General features: G+C 34.2%; 1 protein-coding gene across 5 annotated transcripts in view; it reads right to left on the bottom strand.

Annotated features, from left to right (window-relative positions):
- The window catches only part of DOCK7 (dedicator of cytokinesis 7), a 191952-nt gene that overhangs the window by 129788 nt on the left and 38821 nt on the right, over positions 1-23343 (bottom strand). For 4 of the 5 annotated variants that reach the window (XM_081486620.1, XM_081486621.1, XM_081486623.1 and 1 more), the window contains exons 5-14: positions 19733-19862; positions 19426-19638; positions 19021-19106; positions 18164-18230; positions 17090-17239; positions 13941-14021; positions 11599-11764; positions 5990-6132; positions 1989-2082; positions 427-589 (exon numbers count right to left, since the gene is read on the bottom strand). In XM_081486620.1, coding sequence (XP_081342746.1) covers positions 427-589; positions 1989-2082; positions 5990-6132; positions 11599-11764; positions 13941-14021; positions 17090-17239; positions 18164-18230; positions 19021-19106; positions 19426-19638; positions 19733-19862 — 1293 coding nt within the window. Of the gene's footprint in view, positions 1-426; positions 590-1988; positions 2083-5989; positions 6133-11598; positions 11778-13940; positions 14022-17089; positions 17240-18163; positions 18231-19020; positions 19107-19425; positions 19639-19732; positions 19863-23343 lie in introns of all 5 variants that reach the window. The other variant, XM_081486625.1, reaches the window with a different exon arrangement.

Raw genomic sequence — 23343 nt, 5'->3', positions numbered from 1 at the left:
GATTAATTATTAGAACATAGTACAGGTACATACATTTAATTCATGTATAATGCTAGATTCTGCTAATAAGAACATCTGAGGAAATACAGTAACTAGAAGTTCAAATGTTTTAACCTAGCAACCCACAATTCAAATGCTAGTTCCAACACAGTTAGGTATGAACTCTCTATCCCTCAGTTTACTCACTTCTAAAATGAAGGTAATACCTATCTCAAGCTATGAGGATTAAATAAGATCAAGTATGTAAGGTAATTAACATACTTGTTACACAGTAAGAACTAAATGCATTACAGCTATTGGTAAAATCATGAAGTAAGAAATGAAATAAGCAGCAAAGCTACAAAGGGTTTTGCAACTTTCATTCTATATTAATATTAGAATATACAGTACCTTACTTCAGAATTCTCCAAAATTAAAATGCGTTACCTGTAAGTAGTGTTTGGAACATAGACATCCCTTGCAGGAAACTCCAAAATTTCTCTAGTAGGTCTAACTCTACTGTCAGGGTAAAGCTTCACTTGAAGCAGCTCGGGGGTCAGACAGTAATGGGGATTTTCAGGTGCAGGAGAAATGTCTATCTTCAGCTGAGCTGCATACAAAAATACATTATAAAAACAATGTAAACAAGTCATATCGAGTGAATTAATTCAGAAAAAGAAAAACAAGTATCATGTATTAATGCATGTGTATGGAATCAAGAAATATGGTAATAGATGAGCCTGTCTGCAGGGCAGGAACAGACATGCAGTCATAGAGAACAGACATGTGGATGTGGAAGAGGGAGTAGGGAAGGAGAGGGTGAAACGAATTGAGAGAATAGAACTGACATACTACCGTGTGTAAAACACATAGTGGGAACCTGCTATATAACACAGAGAACTCAGCTCGGTGCTCTGTGATAGTGGGAGTCAGGGGGAAGGAGGCTCAAAAGGGAGGGGATATATGTATACACATAGCTGATTCATACTGTTGTACAGGAGAAGCTAACACAACACTGTAAAGCAATTATACGCCAAGAAAAAAATTTAAATAAAATAATAAATAACAACCTCACACTTAAGTATTTTTGGAAGGATTTAAATCCTATTTCTTCAAGAAGCCTGGAAAGAAACCAAAATTGCTATCACCTCAGATCTCTAAATTATTTCATCATATCAAATCTCAAACTACTAATACAGATATAAAAAGATAAAATAATAGATGCTTACTGCATGAATGAATGGAAAGGAAGGAGGAGGCAAAGGAGAAGGAAAAAAACACAGGAATCTTATAGGGAAACAAGCCAACATTTCAAAGATTAAATGATTTAGCTTAAACTTTTGTGCTCATGCTCAGTCATGTCCAACTCTTAAGAGACCCCAGGGACTGGAGCCCTCCAGCTCTGTCCATGGGATTCTCCAAGCAAGAATACTGGAGTGGGTTGCCATGCCCGCCTCCAGGGGGTCTTCCCGACCCAGGAATCAAACCTGCATCTCCTGTGTCTCCTGAATTACCACCGGGCCACAGGAGAAGCGCCAGTTTAAACTAAACTTGGCTGTTGTTCACTCGCTCAGTCATGTCTGACTCTGCGACCCCATGGACCGCAGAATGCCAGGCTTCCCTGTCCTTCACCATCTCCCAGAGTTTGCTCAAACTTGGTAGACTTCAAAATAGTTTTACTTTGGAATAGATTGCGCTGATCACAATATAAACCTATTTCTGAATATCTATCATTGCATGTATTTTTATTCCCTCTAGAAAATAATTTTAAGCAACAACATTATTCATCATTCTCATTTCAGTACTCAAATTAGCAAAGGTACTGAATCCTGCATCCAAACTGTTAGACTACATGAGAGTAGAAGAGTAAACTGAGGAAGACTGACAGGCATTGAGCACAGAAAGACATACGGGTCAGATATGAGAAACAAGAACACATTATTACAAAAAATACAATCTTTAATGATGATAATAGCTGTCATCATGTCTACACAAAAATGTTTAAATACCCGTAATAGGTCTTAGTCGCCGTAAAACAGAAGATGGCCTTCTCATATCAGCAAGGAACTTGTACAGATCTTCATCACTTAAGCGATCTCCTTCCTAATATTAAAAATAGAGGAAAAAGTATTTGATCAAAAAAATATAGTACACTGAAAATAAATTTATATTGCCTGTTAATTAATCCTGCCCTTCTTCCTTCAATTTAGTCTGAATGAAAAGTTAAATTAACACAATTATGATTAAAGATAAATATGCTAAATTATTTCCTTCTTTCCATGCTTTTAAGTTATATTAAGCTATAATATTGCTATCTATGTTTTAACTTTATAGATTTATTTACAGCTCATTATCTATGTTTATAAGGTACTACAGGGCATTCTAAAATATAGAAAAATCAACACAAATTAGAAGCAAATAAAGAAAAATATGAATATAGACATAAAAGACATATATGTGTATATATATATATATATATACACACACATAATATATCTAAATGACAGTCTTTAAATTTGTTACACTTGCATTTTCATTTGTCTTTGCAACTTTATATTGCCAAATTTCTTAAAAGCAAAATACAGAGCACTGGCTAAATTTGAAAATGAAAAGAAAGAAATAACAACAAAAAACTACACTTAAAAAAACCACAACTATCCTGACAATATGACTAAAAAGAAAACTCTAAAAGGACCTCAGTCAATGGGAAGACACACACAAAAAACAAGACCAGGTCTAATTAACAAAGAATTTCCAATATACTGTAATTTTTTTTCTTACACTTAAAATAGGCAGTGATTGACTTTTTTCTTTTATTTAAGAGTCAGTCTTTAGATTTTATTAATCCAAATCTCCGGCATTTGACATCTTATTTTTTTTAATGCATAGTTCATGTAGTATCTTTTATCTTATTTGGTAATAAATGTATTTAAGGCTCCTTTATTATCGTGAGTTCACCTTGAGCCAGATCCCAGTAGTTCACTATTGTATTCTAAGCAGGATACAGAACTGATCTTTTATTCCATTATTTTAAATAGTGATTTTTACTTTCTAAGTGGTTAGAGATTTTTGTTAATACTTGTACAAATGGTTTTTAGCTTTACTGAGTTATAGTTAGAGAATTTGACTTCATGAAGATTTTTTCAGTGACCTAATATATGACTAAACTATTGTAAATGTTCTATCAGTCACTGATAGAACTGAATATCAGTCACTGAATATCAGTCAGTATATTCTCTCCTTTTAAGTATAGAAATTAATACAGATCTTTAAATTTAAATGGCTCTTATTTAGAATATGTTCAGATTATCTCAAGACTCTTGTTATTTCTGTCTACTTAACTTGTTAAACCAATTATATTAATGGCTTCCATTCTTTTTACTCCATTTCCATGCCTTTGGCTGCATGGAACATAATTCCCTTCCCTAAGGCTGGTCATGTTTCTAACCAGTAAACAAACATTTTATAGAGACTTGAAAAACGCTTGCAAAAGTAAGCTTGCTCCCTCTCTGGAACTTCTGTCACTGCCATAAGAACACGACCAAGCTGGCCTGCTAGATGTCAAGAGTGAGCAACACGTAAGAAGTCTGAATCATTTCAGTTTTCCCAGCAGAAGTCAGTCTAGATCAACTGACTCTTATCAGTCTCCAAACACATGAATAAGCCCAGCTGACACTCATTCCTCCACACTGCATGTTCACTGCTATGTGCTCCTGAAGCAACATGTAACTTCTGTACCTGTCAACAATAGAACAAATATCCTTATAATGTACGGATTTAATTTTTGTTTTTAAATCTTGATGCATTTCTAATCATTCTGGCCTGAAACATTTCAACTCTGTACATAAACACTCCTGATTACTATATCAAATCATGGACAGTAATCCCTCATCAATTAAAAAAAAATGAGAAAAAAAACTTGCCTTCTGTATCTTATTTAGGAGAAACTTGTACCTTGAATTCTACTTTATTAAACTTATAATGTCTGCTTTTTTACTTAATTTGCATTTGCCTGATACACAATATTCAAGCTATTTGTAAAAATACTTATAAAAGTCACACACGTTAAGTTAAACATTACAGAACTGCACAAAAGTTGGGTATAAGTGCTTCCCATTGCTCCACATATCCAGAAACCATCATTTTTTAAGGTTTTATAATTACTTTGTTCCAGTTTCCCGTTACTAGTCTTCAATAGGGTTCTGTAGATGATGAATGCTCAAAAAATATTTATTGGATAAGTAGGTAGGTGGGTGGATTGATGCTCAGTACTTGGTGAATGCTCAAAAAGCATCTGTTGAATCAACAGGTGGGTGGTGGTTGGATGACTTGTTGACTTACGATTACAACAGTAGTTCAATAATAAAGTAGGCTGAATTAAACCAAAAAGGAACTGAGGAAATAGTGGCAGAAGTGGTACACCCATTGAAGAAGGAAAAAGAGAAATGTTATAGCTACAAGTAAACAAGTAACAAGTAAATCTACTGCCCTCTTTCCACAGCTAAGTTTGGCCTATTACCTCATCCAAGTAACACTATGGCGTCTTCTAGACTCTTTCTTGCACTATTACCATAATAAGAAGACCCTTACTACTTCAAACACTTCTCACCTGCTTTGTTTTCCATTTGAGTCTCTCAGAGCAGCTGTCTGTAAATGCTACTGATACATAACTGTGAGAAGGGCCTCAAGTAGGTGACTACCTGTCAAATCACAACACAACCTGCCCTAAGCACCTTGCCCTCTCAAGTTACAAGGTGTCACTAGGCCAGGATTTTCTCTTCCTATTTAGAGTAACACCTCAGAAGGAGAAATTTTGAGACAATACATGGCCTTTTCCTTTAATCTGCTCCAAAATATATGCATAGTACCACTCCAGTACTCTCGCCTGGAAAATCCCATGGACGGAGGAGCCTGGTAGGCTGCAGTCCATGGGGTCTTGAAGAGTCGGACACGACTGAGCGGCTTCACTTTCACTTTTCACTTTCATGCATTGGAGAAGGAAATGGCAACCCACTCCAGTGTTTTTGCCTGGAGAATCCCAGGGACGGCGGAGCCTGGTGGGCTGCCGTCTATGGGGTCGCACAGAGTCGGACACGACTGAAGCGACTTGGCAGCAGCAGCACCCTTCAACAGTTTGTCACACGTGTTTTCTCCCATTCTTATTATAGTTCTGGCTGTCTGGTTACTTTAGATAGACTCCCAAAATTTTCTGATCTTGATCCAGAGTATAAAATTCATTTTATATCAAAATCCAGTAGCACATACATCACGTAAGGACATACAGACATGTATGCACACATGCAAAACTTAAGAGGGAAAAAAGCCTACTGAAGCAATACTTAACTTCATGAAGTGCAATGCACTATCAATTTTTTATTCAACTGGTTTCTTTTTTTTTTAAGCTGAGTGTTATTTACTAAATTTATATTACCATTAATGGATCATGACCAGCACTTGAAAACTACTGATCTGACTCACAAGTTGAAGTACAGAAAATATACTTGCAAAGAACAAAATATCTTTGATCAAGAACTGTTTAGACTTATGAACTCACCTATAAAAATAATTTTAGCACAAAAATGAACTACTAGAGCCTGAAACTTCTATTCCATATACCATGGATGTGGTATTTCAGGTCAAAAAAAAACTTGGGTGGTGAGAACAGACATAATCCTACTAAGTTTAATTGACTAAGAAAATTCATAAACCATCAATGCCTAAGAAAAGTTACAATATTAAAATTAAGAAATAGGATACAGATGCAGATGACTGATTTTGAAGCATTACTAGTCAATATCAACATTTAAATAAGTATGATAAAACAACAGGTATAATATTAATTATTTTTTCTTATACTTTTTGTTTTTATTCTTAATGCTTTTTTAACTTCTTGAAAGCACAATCAATTATTACATGTACATGTACTACATGGACAATTATGATTTTTCTGGAGTCACAAAAAATTTATGTACAAGTAGCCCACTAGAATTCCTCCATGACAGAACAATACCTGCTTAAAAAAATTTGTTACTGTGAGAGTAGCAGGTCGAAAGCTGGTCAGGTTACAAGCATCATCTCCACTTGTTGTCCTTTCAAGTGATCTTCTTCCAACAATACTAGAATTCCTCCTCTCAGACCAAGACCCCTTTCGTTCTACCAAGGAAAAAAGTAAAATAATCATTTGCATGATATTTAAAATGTATCAGCTTTACAAACACAGGAAAATATCCACTAAATTTGAAAACTGTCCCTTCAGCATACTGATTACAGTAGAAGAATTTAACTTCTGGAGAGATCTGTAAGGAAGCATTTCACCTAAATCTTTGGGTTCTCTCTTAAAACTTCTCCAGTGTAAAATAAATCACTACCATGTAAAGATTATGTAAATAACCAAAGATGAGCCATGAAAAGCACATAGAAAGGCACTATGTATTTACTAGAAAATATTCACATAATGTAAATTTTAGTCACCTTATCATGGTCCCGCAGTCTTAGCACTTGAGTTTGAAACAGAATTTAAGATAATTTGCATTCAAAGTCTTTGCAAGATAAAACTTATTATTCAAAACCAATAGAGGAACTATGTTGAAGATCAACAAGGAAATAGAAAACAAACAAAGCAATACACAAACTAGATCCAAAAGTCATCTACAGTCTATACTACACTAAGCAAAAGCATAATATAGATTCTTCTCAAGCACACACAGGAAATTCTCCAAGACAAGACTATACACTAAGCTATAGAACAAAATACAATAAATTCCAAGTGACTGAAATCATCTACGTTTTCCAAGAATAACAGAAATTAACCTATAAATCAATCACAAAAGAAAATTGGGGAAATTCATAAGCACGTGGAAATTAAACAGCACACTTCTGAATAACTGACTAATCAAAGACAAAATAACAAGGGAAATTAAAAAACACTTAAGATATAGGAAAATGAAAATATAAAATCCCCACACATTTAATATATCACTAAGGAAGGTCTCATATGGAAATCTATAGTTGTAAATGTTTATATTAAAAAAGAAAAGGTCTCTAATCAGTAACTTAAATTTACATCTTAGGAAGCCAGAAAAAGAAGAGAAAGCTAAATCCAAAACAAACGTTAGAAAGGGTATCAAAAAAGACAAGTTGAATGGAAATAAATAAAATATAAACTAGGAAAACAACAGGTAAAAAAAAAAATCATTGAAATCAAACATGGACTCTTCAAAAAGATAATATTTTTAAAACTTTAACTAAAGTGATGAAGAAAAAATAATAAAAAGGACTCAAATTACTTAAATCAGGAATGAAAGAGGGGATAGCACTACAGATCTCAGAGAGAAAAAGGATTATATTGAAATACTACAAATACCTGTAGGTCAACAGTTAGCTTAGACAATGATAAGATAATCTGAATGAAATGAGTATTTTTCTAGAAAGATATATATTACTGAAAATGACTCAAGGGAGAGAAAATATGAATAGATCTAAAATAAGAGATCTAATTAGTAAAGAAAATACTTACCGCAAAGAAAAGACCAAGCCAAAATGGCTTCACTAGTGAAAACTTTCAAACTTTCAATGAAAAATTAACACCAGCTGTTTACAAACTCTTCCAAAGACAGAAATAAGAATTCACAATTCACTTCTATGACACCAGTATTATCCTGACACCAAAATCAGAGATACAAGGAAGAAAAACTATACACCAATATCCCTCAGGAACATATTAATAGAAGTAAAATCACTATACAAAATACTAGGGAACAGGTTCTAAATAAACACCTATAAAAATTATTAACATATATCATGACCAAGTGAGACTTCTCCCAGAAATTTAAGATTAGTTTAACATCCAAAACCAATCAATTGATGCAATACACCATACAAAAAGACTACAGGACAAAAACCAGACAAGTCATCTCAATAAAAGCAGAGAACACATTTTATTAATATAAAAACCAATATTCTTCCCTAATAAAAACACTCAAAAAGTTAGGACTAGAAAGGAACTTCCTCAAAATACTGTATTACATCTATGGAAAATCTACAGCAAACATCATACTTGATAGTCAAAAGACTGAATGCATTCCCTCTAAGTCAGGAATAAGGTGAGGACTTATACACTAGCTTCTTGTCAAGACAGTTAGAAAAGAAAAATAAATAAAGACATTGAGATGGAAAAGGAAAAAGTAAACCACTTTTTTAAAATTTATACACTAGGTTCTTGTCAAGATAATTAGAAAAGAAAAAAAAGACACTGAAATGGAAAAGGAAAAAGTAAACCAATTTTTATTTGCAGATGACATGATCTTGTATATGGAATCCAGAGAAGAAAAAAAAATAGAATTAAAAGGTTCAAAAAGGTTTCAAAGTACAAGATCAATATTAAAAAGCCAGTTGTATTTCAACCTCTAGAAATGAACATTATAAAAATGAAATTAAGAAAACAATTCCATTTAAATAGCATCAAAAAACAAAAAAACACATGAACATACATTTAACAACAGAAGGGTAAGACTTGTACACTGAAAACTACAAAACACCATTTAAAAAAATTTAATAAGATCTAAATAAATGGAAAAACATTTCATGGATTGGAAGACTTAATATTGTTAGGAGGGAAACTCTCCCCAAATTGATCTACCAAATCAATGTAATTTCTACCAAAATTCCAGCTGTCTTTGTGCAGAAACTAATAGCAGATTCTAAACTTCTTATGAAAATACAAGAGCTCAAAACAGTCAAAAGAATCTTGAAAAAGAACTGGAGGACCCACATTCCCAATTTCAAAACTTACTGCAAAGCTAAAATTATAAAGACAGTATAGAAATAGCATAAGCTTAGACATATCCATCAATGAAATAGAAATGAGTCCAGAAATAAACCCACGTATCTACAGTCAACTGATTTTCAACAATTATGCCAAGACCATTTAATAGTGCAAAAATGATCTTTTCAACAAATGGTGTACGAACAACTAGATATCTACTTAGAAAAGACGAAGCTAACCCTTACTTCTTATCACATACAAAAATTAACTCAAAATTAACTATACCCAAATGTAAGAGCTGTAATTATAAAACTCTTAGACAAAAACTTACAAGTAGCTCCTTTTCAGTCTTGAATTAGGTAATTAATGCTATCTTAGGTACAATAGCAAAAGTACAAGCAATAAAAGAAAAAGAATCAAAGAAATTGAACATCAAAATTTAAAACTTCAAGCAATGTCATCAAGAGAGTAAAAGGACAACCCACAGGATGGGAGAAAATACCTTCAAGGTATTTTCTCCCATCCCTTATCCTTTATTAGATAAGGGACTTGTATCCAGAATATGCAGGACAAGAAGCAACAGTTAGAAGTGGACATTGAACAACGCACTAGTTCAAAACTGGGAAAGGAGTATGTCAAAGCTATATATGGTCACCCTGCTTATTTAAATTATATGCAGAGCACATCATGCAAAACGCTGGGCTGGATGAATAACAAGTTTTCAAGATTTCTGGGAGAAGTAGCAAAAGTCTCTGATATGCAGATGCCGCTACTGCTGCTGCTAAGTCGCTTCAGTCGTGTCTGACTCTGTGCGACCCTATAGACGGCAGCCCACCAGGCTCCACCGTCCCTGGGATTCTCCAGGCAAGAATACTGCAGTGGGTTGCCATTTCCTTCTCCAGTGCATGAAAGGGAAAAGTTAAAGTGAAGTCGCTCAGTCGTATCTGACTGTTAGAGACCCCCATGGACTGTAGCCTACCAGGCTCGTCCGTCCATGGGATTTTCCAGGCAAGAGTACTGGAGTGGGATGCCATTGCCTGATATGCAGATGATACCACTCTAAATGCAGAAACTGAAGAGGAACTAAAAATCCTCTTGATGAGGGTCAAAGAGGAGAGTGAAAAAGCTGGCTTAAAACTCAACATTCAGAAAACGAAGATCATGGCATCCAGTCCCATCACTTTATGGCAAATAGATGGGGGAAAAGTGGAAACAGTGACAGATTTTATTTTCTTGGGCTCTAAAATCACTGCAGATGATGACTGCAGCCATGAAATTAAAATACATTTATTCCTTGGAAGAAAAGCTATGACAAACCTAGACAGTATATTAAAAAGCAGAGACATCAATTTGCTGACAAAGGTCTGTATAGTCAAAGTTTTGGTTTTCCAGTTGTCATGTATGGATGTGAGAGTAGGACCATAAAGAAGGTTGAGCACTGAAGAAATGATAATTTTTAACTGTGGCACTGGAGAAGACTCTTGAAAGTCTCTTGGACAACAAGGAGACCAAACCATCAACCCTAAAGGAAATAAACCCTGAATATTCACTGGAAGGACTGATGCTGAAACTGAAGCTCCAATACTTTGGCTACCTGATGCAAAGAGATAAACTCATTGGAAAAGACTCTGATGCTGGAAAAGATTGAGGGCAGGAGGAGAAAGGGGCGACAGAGGATGAGATGGTTGGATAGCATCACTGACTCAATGGACATGAGTTTGGGCAATCTCACAGGAGATGGTGAAGGACAGGGAAGCCAGGCGTGCTGCAGTCCACAGGGTCACAAAGAGTTGTACACGACTTAACGATTGAACAACAACAAATCTAGAATATATAAATGACTATCTACATAATCATTTATAAATTACAACTATTGATTATAACAAAAAAAGCTAGTTAAAAAATGAGCATCAATAATAAGAAAAAAGTTATTAAAAAATGGGAAAAAGATACAACTATATATTTTTCCAGAGAAGATGTACAAACAATAAATGCACACAAAATGAAACTCAACATCATTAGCTATCAGGGAAAGGCAATTCCAAATCATGAGATACCACTTCATCCACACGAGGAAGGCTATATTCAAAGGACAGATAATAAAAGTACTGGCAAAGACGTGGAGAAATTGGACCCTTCATACACTGCTAGTATAATTTTTAAATGGTGTGGTCACACTGGAAAACAGTCTGGCAGTTCTTCAAAAGGTTAAACAAAGAATTATATTACCAGAAATTTCATTTCTAGCTATATGTCCAAGAGAAATGAAAGCATATGTCCACAAAAAAGTGTGTACATGAATTTTCCTTGCAGCATTATTTACAATAAACAAAAAGTTGAAAGAATCCAAATGTCCATCAACTGATGAATGGATAATAAAATGTAGTATATCCATACAAGGGACTATTATTCAGAAATAAAATATTGATACATTTACATCATGGATGAACCTTTCAAACATTATGCTAAGTGAAAGAAGGCAGTCAAAAGATTACATATTGTATAATTATATCAATATGAAATGTCTGGCACAGGCAAATCCATACAGACTAAACAGATTACAAGTTGGTTAGCACTGAGTGTGGGGACTTGAGGAGGATGAACAGTGACCACCAGTGACTATGAAAGTGTTTCAAAATTAGATTGTGGTGACAGTTGTAGAACCTTATGAATATAACAAAAAACACTGAATTAGAAACCTTAAAAGGGTAAATTATATGTGAATTACATCTCAATAAACCCGTTAAGGAGAAAAAGAAAACCCTTTCAATGCCTCATTACATTGCAAAGTTGACAAATAAAACAAGTCTATGTAAGCAAAAACTATAGAACTATTTTATATAAAACACTCTTACCTCCAGTGCTTATTTCTACCTCTGTAGAATCTCTTTCCAAACTCCCAGCACTGCTAACAATATTCATTAAATGGATTGCAGTCCAAGCAAAAGGCATGCGATACTTCCCAAGTCTTTGACAAAACTGATCAGCTTGACTTTTCAGCTTCTCCAATTTTTCCTTATTCTGTAAAACAAAACTTTATACATTATATGATTATGCTCAAAAGAAATGAATTAAAGGCTATATCATAATATAAAAAGGAAAACACAAAGGTTAACAATTTTCAATTCTCAGCAAGATGGAAAAACAATCCATACCTTTCAGCAATCAATTAACAGTGTGTGCATACATGCTAATTTGCTTCAGTCATGTCTGACTCTTAGAAACCCTATGGACTGTAGCCTGCCAGGCTCCTCTGTCCATGGGATTCTCCAGGCAAGAATACTGGAGTGGGTTGCCATGCCCTCCTCCAGGGGATCTTCCCCACCCAGGGATTGAACTTGCGTTTTCCTCCCAATTCCTACATTGCAGACCGATTCTTTATTGCTGAGCCACTGGGGAAGCCCCAATTAACAGTATATTAACTACTAAAGAACCTTAACCAGTTCTACAAATGCATCTAAAAGTCTTTAAAATTTGTTTGTGATGATCTTATTTTGGGATAAAAGAAAGGAGAGCAAGTGTTAAGCATGTTTATGTACTGAATATCCTATTTTATGAAAGAAATATAGCCATGTTCCAGTCATCAACTGTCAATCACAAAATGTTCTAGGTTATGACTTATTAAATTTTTTTATTGTATGAAAAAAAAAGATGGAAGCATTTGGGCCACTTTGAAATAATCACTAGCTTATGACAACTATGATGTAGAAATAGGTAGGCCACAAAGAGACCAACAATAATATGTCCAGAACTGTGATAAAAGAAGCAAACAAAAAAAGTACAAGGGGACTAAACCCTTGAAAAAGACTAATAATCCAAACAGTACATGCTTATCTGGAAGACAACCTGAAGCTGGCTCAACTTTAAGGCTATCCCTGAAACAAACAATAACGTGGCCTGCAATAGCCAATCCATAGTCTAAGGGTGAAAATCGACACCAAAATCTCTCACATGCTCTTTCCATATAGGATGTCAGTGAGGTCATACTCTAATGGCAGTGTCCTACCATGGGACTCAGGACTGAGAAAAGATGAAGGGATACCGAAACGAAAGGAATGTTTTTTGATATATCTATTATACCTCCAAAATAGGTCCTTGCTTTAGGAGTATTTACAGAGAATTAAGGACCCATATCAAAATTATGTCAATACGTAAGGGAAGAGTGAAATAAGCCACAATGACACACCTATGAGCTTCATGTGACAGAGAAAATTTAATTTGTAAAATGACGACCTGGGCAAAGCCAGAATACTTTAACCCTACTTTCAACCAGATATCTAGGATCTAGGAATCAGAGAACATCATGTGCTCAGATGTACCCATATTAGCAAAAAAGGCTCAGTTCTTGTTACAAGTCTCAGAAAAACAGAAAGCAACAATTTTCTAAATTTTGATGATTTGTCCAATACTCCTCAAGCACACTTCTCCTGCCTGTTTGACATTAAATCATGTGTTCAAATATCCAAAATTCACCTTTTATTCTTATAGCTAACTCAAGAGTATCTAGAATTTGGTACCAATTATTCACCAACTATTTTTGCTTTATAAGTTTATCCAAGTTCTATAAATTTGTTATCTGATGGCAAAGGGGAGAGTATATTTTCTATTTTTACAATATTCCTTAATTATCTGCCACTAGACTGATACCCAACATACGTCTGCTTTGCTAGGAAAAGTTTCATCAAAATCACTGTTTGGTTAAACAAAAAAAAAATCACGGTCCAGTGGTTTGAATTCCACAAATCCACTGCAGGGGGCATGGATCCCATTCTTGGCTAGGAATCCCAAAAGCTGCAAAGCGTAGCCAAAAAAAAAAAATCACTATTTTGTAAATACAAAAATTTTTCATTATTTAGGAATTAAACTGAATTACTTTCTCTCCAAGAAAAAAAAAATTTAAGAGTCAACTAGTTTGGGGGTGGGGGAGATGTCAAAGAATAGCATAGCGCATGACTCAAACTAGACAACGAAGGAAATAAAGAAGAAAGAAAACAAAGTAGGCAAACAGAAAAAGAAAAGAAAATTTTAGTAGTAAAATCAGTAGTAAAATTATTTAATATGCTCAGTATAGCATCCTCTCAGATTATAATTTTGGAGATTAGAGATTGTTTAGGGTTGGGTTTGGTGATCTGAGGGGAATGGAGAATGACTGCTAATGACTATGAAAGTGAAGGGAATAAGAGGCATGAAATTCTACCTTGGTGGCATCTGCTTCTTTGAAAATCATATAGGGTTCTGCACACTCTCCAATGTCTCCTTGCTGTAGCACTTTTTCTAGCTGCCAAAGGCAAAAGAAGGAAAGATTAAGTAAGCTTAAAAATAAAAGCAATCAGCCTGGAATGCAAGGATGGTTCAACATACAAAAATCAATCAACTTAATACATCACATTAACAGAATAATAGAACACCACCACATGACCATATTAATTATTGCAGAAAAAGAACTGGACAATTCAACACCCTTTCATGATTAAAAAAATTCAACAAACTTGGAAAAGAAGAAAACTACCCCAATATGAGCCCATCTATGAAAAGCCCACATCTAACATCTTATTCAATGTTGAAAAACTGAAAGCTTTTCCTTTAGAATCAGAAACAGGATAAGAATGTTAACTTTTGCCAATTCTATTCAACAAAGTACTGGAGGTCTGAGCCAGAGTAATGTGACAAGAAAAAGGAAGCCCAAAAAAGAAACAAAAACATTCAAATTAAAAAAGGAAGAATTTAAATTATCTCTATTTAGAGACAACATGATCTTTTACAGATTAAATCCTCATATTCCACAAAAAAACGACTACAACTAATAAATAAATAAATTCAGCAAAGTTGCAGGATACAAAATGAACAAAACTCAGTTGTATTTCTATACCCTAACAAGCAATTCAAAAAGGAAATTAAGAAAATAATTCCATTCCATTTATAATATCAAAAAGAATAAAGTCCTGAGGTATAAACCAAAAAGCTGAAAGATTTGTAATCTGAAAACTGTAAAGAGTTAAATAATTTTCTATAAGAATGCCAAGACTATTCAATAGGGAAAGAACAGTTTTTCCAAGAAATGGTGTTTAAAAAAACCCTGAATTCCTAAATGCAAAAGAATAAAGTTGAACCCTTACATTATATACAAAAATTAACTCAAAACAGATCAAAGATCACCCCCCCAAAATAACCCCTAAAACTATAAAACTCCTAGGAGAAAAATAAAGGAAAAGCTTCATGTGATTAGATTTAGTAATATATTCTTGGATTTTACACGATAAAAGCAAAGGCAACAAAAGTAAAAATCATTAAACTGGATTACATCAAAATTTAAAACTTTTGTATATGATAGGACACAATCAACAGGGTGAAAAGGCAACTCACAGACTGAGAGAGAAAATATTTGTAAATCATATAACTGATAAAGAATTAATATCCAAAACAGATAAAGAAATCCTACAACTCAACAAGAGAATAGCAAATAACCTGATTTTTAAATGAGCAAAGGATCTGAACAGACATTCTCCAAAGAAGCCAAACAAATGTCTAAGAAACATATAACAAACACACTCAACATCACTTATCAGTTTGCTGTTGTTATTTACTTGACAAGTCATGCCTGATTCTCCTGTGACTCCATGGACTGTAGCCTGCCAGGCTCCTCTGTCCATGGGATTTCCCAGGCAAGAATACTAGAATGGGTTACCAATTCCTTCTCCAGGGGAATCTTCCTGACCCAGGGATCGAACTGACATCACCTGCATTGGCAAGTGGATTCTTTATCACTGAGCCACCTGAGAAGCTCTTCACTAATCACTGGGCTTCCCCGGTGGCTCAGCGGTATCACTGGGCTTCCCTGTGATGCTGGTAATTTAACTGAATGAAGTATGTAAATCAACTGACCAACCTACAGACACTTGGAAGGAGCACAAGCACCTAACCGAGTACAACCTAGATCCACTGACCAACAGACAACTCGATGCGTGAACTAAAAAAATGCTTACTGTTGGATGCCACTGAGATTTTTATCTTTTTGTTCTTGTAGAGCAATAACTAACTAATATAAGACCAAGGGAATTTTTCTCTCAAAAAAACAAAATTATATTGCTAGACTATGATATAAGAAAACTTTTAAATATGATTTCTTTAAAATTTGTATACATCTTAACTTGTTAATATTTTTGAAATTACACAGAAGTCTTTTTCTGTTTATATACAAACATTTATGTGTGTTTAGGTATATGTGTATGTATTTTACACAATTGGGACCATATGGTATGAATCATTTCATTTTCAAGCAGACAGTATTCCAATCATCATCGCTATCTTTCTAGTTCATTCCCTCAAATATGTTCTATTTTATGAAAACTTACTATTTTCCCATGTAAAATAATGGTGTATACACATTTGTCAATTATCTTAATACCTAGAACTTTACTTATAAGTGAGTTTCTGAAGACCACTGCTGCTAAATCTTTGCTTGGAGAATTGTTCTTTGTAACTAAGATTTATTTTAACCTGAATTCATAGGAATCAATCCACAAATTAGGACATTATTCCTGTGGGTAAATAAAATTCATTTCATGACAATCTACTTTATAACCTTATTATAAAATTCATTACCTTTTTATGATAATTTTATATAAATAAAGGTAAAATGATTAAGGAATATATTTTAGGCAACTCTCAAGTCAAGGTCAAGTTAAGGTAAATTATTATTAAGTTATCCTAAGCTAGGTAGCTTAGTAATATTCAAATTTTAGTATCTGTAATCCTTATTCTTAATTGATTGATAGTCAAATCATAATGCTCCATGATTTCAATGATTTAGATTTTAATATTTATATAATTTAGGAACTGCATGATAAAACCCCAGTATAGCTCCATATCCAAATAACCAGAGATGGTTAATTTAATATGCCAACACAGCTAAGTTATCAAACATCAGTCAAGATGTTGCTGTGAAGATATTTTTTTTAGAGGTGATTAACTTTTAAATCAGTAGACTGAGTAAAGCAGATTACCCTTCATAATGTGGGGGGGCCTTATCCAGTTAGTTGAAGACCTCAAGAACAAAGACTAAGGTTTCTCAAAGATGGATTCTCAACATACAACATAGCAATCCTCTATGTGTATATGTATCTTCCTCCTACTGATCTGTTTCTTTAGAGAATTCTAATAAAGCTCCCCACTCAAGAAAAATTTAGGTAGCACCTACAGTATACACCCAATATTATGTTAAAAAATATTAACATGAAAAAATAGGCAAAGATAAAATCTCTGACCTTAAAAAGCTTGTGATATTTACAGGCAGACAAGTACACAGACATAACATAAATAAACAAATATATTTAACATTATTCTCACCTTTATTACAAGAAAAACATCTTGGGAAGGATAAGTGATAGAAAAAATAGCTGATCTTGCCAGGGTGGTAATGGCAGCAGGTGGTACATGTGGACGTAATAACCCTTTCATCTGCTCAGAATTAAGGTCAAAATAAAAGTTTTCTGAAATCTAAAAAACATATTCATATGTTAAATTTAAAACCTGTGTATTTTATAAACACTCACAAAAATCATAAATATTCAGTCTTAAAATATTACAGATATTAAACAATTATACTAACATACAATGTACCATACATGTCACTGACAATCAGTGAAGATATATAAAGATCTTTACATATCTAAATCAAAGCAAAAAAATTAATGCAAAAACATATTCTAAAAGAACCACATCCCATACTCTTTTAGTAAGAAATTTAACTTCTGATAAAGTATATAAAGAAACTATTTTTAAGATTAATTACCCCAAGTTGAGTCTTTGAAAACTTAAATAACATTTCAGAAGATATGATTTAGTAAATACAAGATGTTGGAGTAGAGTTCCACTACAGAAATCCACAATATGCTGACAGCAGAAGTCATTAAAGGCATTTCAACTTTCTACTACATGGTAGGCTTAGAATACTAAAAATGCTGTATGATAAGTCCTCTGAAAAACTCTTAACTGTAACAAAGATATAATGGCAAAACCAAGAGCAATATTTTAGACAAGAATATTTAAAATATAAATAAATGATCTTTAAATAATAGCTAGTGAGAATTTAAAAATTACATCACAACTTCACTGTCACCATCAATCTAACTCTTTACACATCATTTGTCTAAGATGCTTGTCTTGTATTTTTTCTATTTCTTACACTGAAAGAAAGTTACTCCTGCTACTTCTTTTTGGAACTCTTTCAATGAAACAAAAAATAAGTCAACTAAACTATTTTACAGTAGGAAAATAATGTCTCACAGTTCTATTTTCTTTTTCAAAAAATCCATGTTTAGTAATAGTCTCAAAAAATCATTATCTTATAAAACAAATTAGAAACAGGTTTCTGAACCTCTGATTGTGACAGAAGACCACGTTCAAATTATATAACCTTACCTTTTTCTTTTCTTTCACATCGTATAAAGCCAAACTTGCAAAAATGGGTTCAATTTCAATCTCAAACCTTTAGGAAGGAGACGGATGAGTTTTAAATATATACATAAAATACACAGTTTGAGAGAAATTCTCATTCCAAAAATAAATTCTCTCTATACCTTGTACTTTTCTCTACCTGTGCTATACCATCTACACTACCCATCTTCCTTGAACACACTTTTCCATGTATATCTTCCACAGTCTAAATCAACTATTAGCACATACTTCAAAGGCTTAAAAAAAAAGTCCACCCCCTGGTGGCGCTAGTGGTAAAGAACCGGCCTGCCAACACAGGAGACATAAGAGACGTGGATTTGATCCCTGAGTGGGGAAGATCCCCTGGAGAAAAGCATGGCAACCCACTCCAGTATTCCTGTCTGGAGAATCCCATGGACAGAGGAGCCCCACAGGATACCGTCCACAGCATCACAAAGAATCAGACACGACTGAAGCGACTTAATACACACCATGAAACAAATATAAAATCAACTCTAAGGAAAAAGATACTATTGATATTCCTCAAGCCAAGAACAGTGTCTGATAAATACTACAGATTTCAGTGAATGTTTTTTCAAGTTTTAAGACAATTATATAACTGAGGCAAAGAGTCATCTTCACCTGTGAGCCAAAAGTACTCTTTAAGTTCAGCTTCACAGGTAAGATTAAATGCTTGGAAGCATTTAAAATTATGTATCGAACAATATTTTTCGAAAGGACACAAACACAAGTATAAAATCCACTAGGATTTTTTCATACTGGTACTCAAAACATTATTCCAGAAAAAGAAAAGTTATATAGTAAACAAAATAAATACTCACTTGAGTGATAAACATTTTACAAGGAGTCTTTGACCAAAATGTTCTTTGGGCACATCAGGAACACTAAGTCGTTCTATTGGCTCTTCCTGCAAATTGACAAGCAACATCCAAATGAACATGCTTACAATGTTTCAACCCTTTACAATTTATTTTTTAAGAACTTATTTTATTAACCTACTACTTTTAGTCTTCACAAGTAAGCACAGAAAAGAATGGCCTATTTATCCTCCAACAAAAGTCATTAGATTGTACGTGTGCTCAATTATATTTCATTTACAAAAAGCATAGCTAAATTTCCATTAAGTTTTATTCCCTACATTTATCATAAAACTAATATATACAGTTCATACTCTCAAAACATCTATCTCTATAATCTTTTGCTTCTTTATATCCAAATAGCTATACCTCATCTGGTGATGGATGCAAGGAAAAGAGTTCCTTGTGACGGTTTGATTTCCTTTGGTCATCATTCTGACGGTCTATTTCTTCATTTGGAGTTCGATCAAGTAAATTGGGAAGCAAAGCATCAGGAAGTGAATTTTTTAAGTCAAAAATACTGCAGGCCCAGCTACCTCTTGGAGTATCGTCTATTGACATTGAACGTCTTTTAAGATCATCCTGCCATGCAAAACATTAAATATATTAATCAATGAATAAAAAATAAACTATTTTAAAAGAACGCCTTATAGTCATTTAAAAATAAAAGTATTACTTGTTCATCCTGGTAGTTGTTGCCATCTGGAGCTTCATCGGATTCAAACACCTGCTTCGGCAAACCTTTTTGCCTTTCTTTCTGTTTATCTAATGTATTAGGATTAAATCCTGTTCCCAGTTTATGATATCTATTCAAAATAAAATAGTTCAGTAAATATCAATTTTCTGAAAATTTTTCATTTTCATCATCATTATATAATAAACTAACTCTTCTCCATACCATTTCTTTACATCGTAAGAATATATTCTGGCAGTTTTGAGTGTATTAAACATTTAAGAAGAAGAAGAAAAAGAAGTGAAGTCACCCAGTCGTGTCCGACTCTTTGCGACCCCATGGACTGCAGCCTGCCAGGCTGCTCCATCCATTGGATTTTCCAGGCAAGAATACTGGAGTGGGTTGCCATTTCCTTCTCCAGGGGATCTTCCCGACCCAAGGATTGAACCGGGGTCTCCCGCGTTACAGGCAGACTCCTTAATGTCTGAGCCACCAGGGGAGTCCCATTAAACATTTATCCAAAGGTTTAAGAAAATGTCCATTCAAAGTTCCTAAAGGAACTTAAAATCCAACTAGACAGCAGATTATGAGTTTCCAGAGGTAAATCATAATGTCCTTCTTTTCATGACAATCCTGTGGATATACTGTAATTTAAGTTGTACTTTCAATTAAGAAAACTGGTCAGTAAAAGGAAATGATGGGAAGCCAGGTTAAAAATAAAATGAAAGAGTAGAAAATATAAACTGAATTCATAACAGTGTAAATTTTTAAAAGGCAAAATATATAGAGAGCATTGAAACATAAAGTTCCAAACAGCCAAAAAAAAATTTTGCTATACCTTATTATGTATAAAAGATCTCAAGCAACCTAAAGCTTCAGACTTCTAAAATGAAAAACAGCAAGATCTGCACCATTGTGTGTGTGTATGTGTGTGTGTGTGTGTGTGTATATATATTCTTAACATATATTGTTACATAATATATATATATTAGGCTAAGAACTCTTAAATTAATATAAGCTTTTTTCCAAACAACCCAATATCCAAGATTATCAGACACTACAATCAAGAGCATTTACTGTGCCATACCTGATATACTCACACTGGGGGAAACTTTAACTGAAGTATAAACAATTATAATTACCAGAGGATATTATGGTTTATCAGTCAATTGATGACACAGTAAATAAACACACTCAATACTAATTATTCACATTGTGTCTTGTTGCTAAAGGTACTGAAATAGCAGCTACATGATGTTCATATCATAGCATAATCATAGAATAAAAGACAGCAGTTTTCTCTGGAAGAATCAAAATAAAGATATGCAATATAGTAACATGAAAGGTATTCCAGATGTTCTAATATTTCATGAAAGTTTAAAGTGCCTTAATTTGTGTAAAAGTGTTTGTAAAATGACAAAGTTTGAATTCAAACACAAGCCTGATTAACTAAAAACCATGTTAACTAAAGACAAATAGATAAAACTTTATAGCCAAAACCATCACTAGATAATTTTTGAAAGATACTGAACTGTTGTCTTGTCTTTGCACCTTTTGTTTTCAATGGAAATATTTGTATTTACCTTAAAGGACAGAATACACTGTTGCTTTTCTATATGAAAAAGTTTTCTTTAAAAATATTTTATTATTACAGAACTAATCCATGTTCATTGCTGAAAATTTAAAATACAGACTTGTAAAAGTAAAATCATTATATTTCTACTACTCAGAGATTATCAGTGTTGAACACTCCTATTATTTAACTAACTGGACCTTTTCCTAGGTGTTTGTACAATCATAAGAGATATATATATATATGTACACACATACATACTTATAGTATTTATATTTTTTAATAAAAATGAGATACAGTGGAAAAAAGTACCTTCATTTGTGAAGTTTTATACCTAAGCTACTCGAATAAGCCAGAATACTGTTGAATTTTATGTTCTAAAAAATCAATAGTATGAAATTCAAGAGTACTGAGACGAAAGACATGATTTATGATTAATACTCTTCTGTATTATCATTCTGTTGCTCTAGTTAGTTGCTATAAGGCTCTACATGATCATCCATCCACCACCACCATTTCTTTGACTTTGTATCTTAGCATTCTCTCCTTTAAATTATTCTGTTCCAGCCACATAGATCATTTGGTATTTCTTAAACATTCCTAGCATGCTTCCAATATGGAACCACTGCATGTACCGCTCTTTCTCTGTTGAATACACTCTTCCCCATGATATCCAGACGGCTTACTCCTTAACTTCCTTTAGGTCTTTGCTCCAATTCATCTTATCAGAAAGGCCTCTTCTGATTAGTTATATAAAGTAGAAACACCTCTGCTTGGCTTGCTCTACCCCCACATATTACTTTCTTTCTCTACAAGACTTCCCTCCACCACAACTATTAAATATTTATCTGTGGTTATTTACTGTCTATCGCCCTCAACCCCAAGTAGAATGCAGGCTCCATGAAGGCATGGAGTTAGTTTTGTTGACTGATGTATTATCACTGCTTAGTATAGTGCCTGGCACATACTAGCCTCATACTAAGTGTTTTGAATGAATGAATGACTATTAAGTACTTTCTATCCTTTTACCCTTCTGTGCTGAATTATGGAAGGATTTTTTGGTTTCATCTCATAACTTACTATTCCACTTTACAGTCACATCTACTACACCATTAAACCCATCCACTGAGTTTTAAAATTTTTTTTCACTGAACAAAATTTTCACTTCCATAGATAACTAGTTGATTTTTTTATATGGTTACAGTATCTTTTCATATCTCTTTAAGGATATTAGTTACACATATGGTTCTTGATCTGTGTTCTATTAACTATTTCCTAAATCATTAGTTCTTTTATTTGTGGTTTGATAATTCTCTTTCAAGTGCACTTTGGTTTAGATTGGTTGTCTGTGCTCAACCATGTCCAACTCTTTGAGACCCCATAGACTGTAGCCCACCAGGCTCCCATGTCCATGGAGTTTCCTAGGCAAGAATACTGTAGTGGGTCGCCATTCCCTACTCCAGGGGATCTGCCCAACCCAGGGATTGATCCCACATCCCTTGCCTCTCCTGCACTGGCAGGCAGCTTCTTTACCAACTGCACAATCTTGGAAGCCCAAGTGCACTGGTTCCCATCAACTAGCTGGCATGCTAGGTTCTAATGCTCATTTGTTAATTTGTAAGTGCATATCTGTCTGGGAAACACTGTGTCTCCTTAGCCAAACACATATCCAGTGACTATGGAAAACAGGCACTCATGCTTTCAAGACAGTCTACCAGTCTTCTGGGCATGAAGGCTCCTTCTTATTCCAAGGAATGCCCACCCTGGGCACTGCACTATGATCTCTGTGGTGTGCTTAGTCAGCCGTGTTCGACTCTCTGCAACCCCATGGACTGTAGCCTGCCGGGCTCCTCAGTTCATGGGGATTCTCCAGGCAAGAATACTAAAGTGGGTTTCATGCCCTCCTCCAGGGGATCTTCCCAATCCAGGTCTCCCACATTGCAGGCAGATTCCTTACCATCTGAGCCACCAGGGAAGCACTAGGTTCTCAAGACCCCATTATTTGTGCTCTTAAAATAGGGATACTTCTACTCCCATGTCT

Source organism: Giraffa tippelskirchi, chromosome 5 (assembly GCF_054371585.1).
Source record: "Giraffa tippelskirchi isolate mGirTip1 chromosome 5, T2T-mGirTip1v1.2.pri, whole genome shotgun sequence".
In the NCBI taxonomy this organism is placed as follows: Eukaryota; Metazoa; Chordata; class Mammalia; order Artiodactyla; family Giraffidae; genus Giraffa; species Giraffa tippelskirchi.
This window is presented reverse-complemented; position numbering and strand designations above follow the sequence as displayed.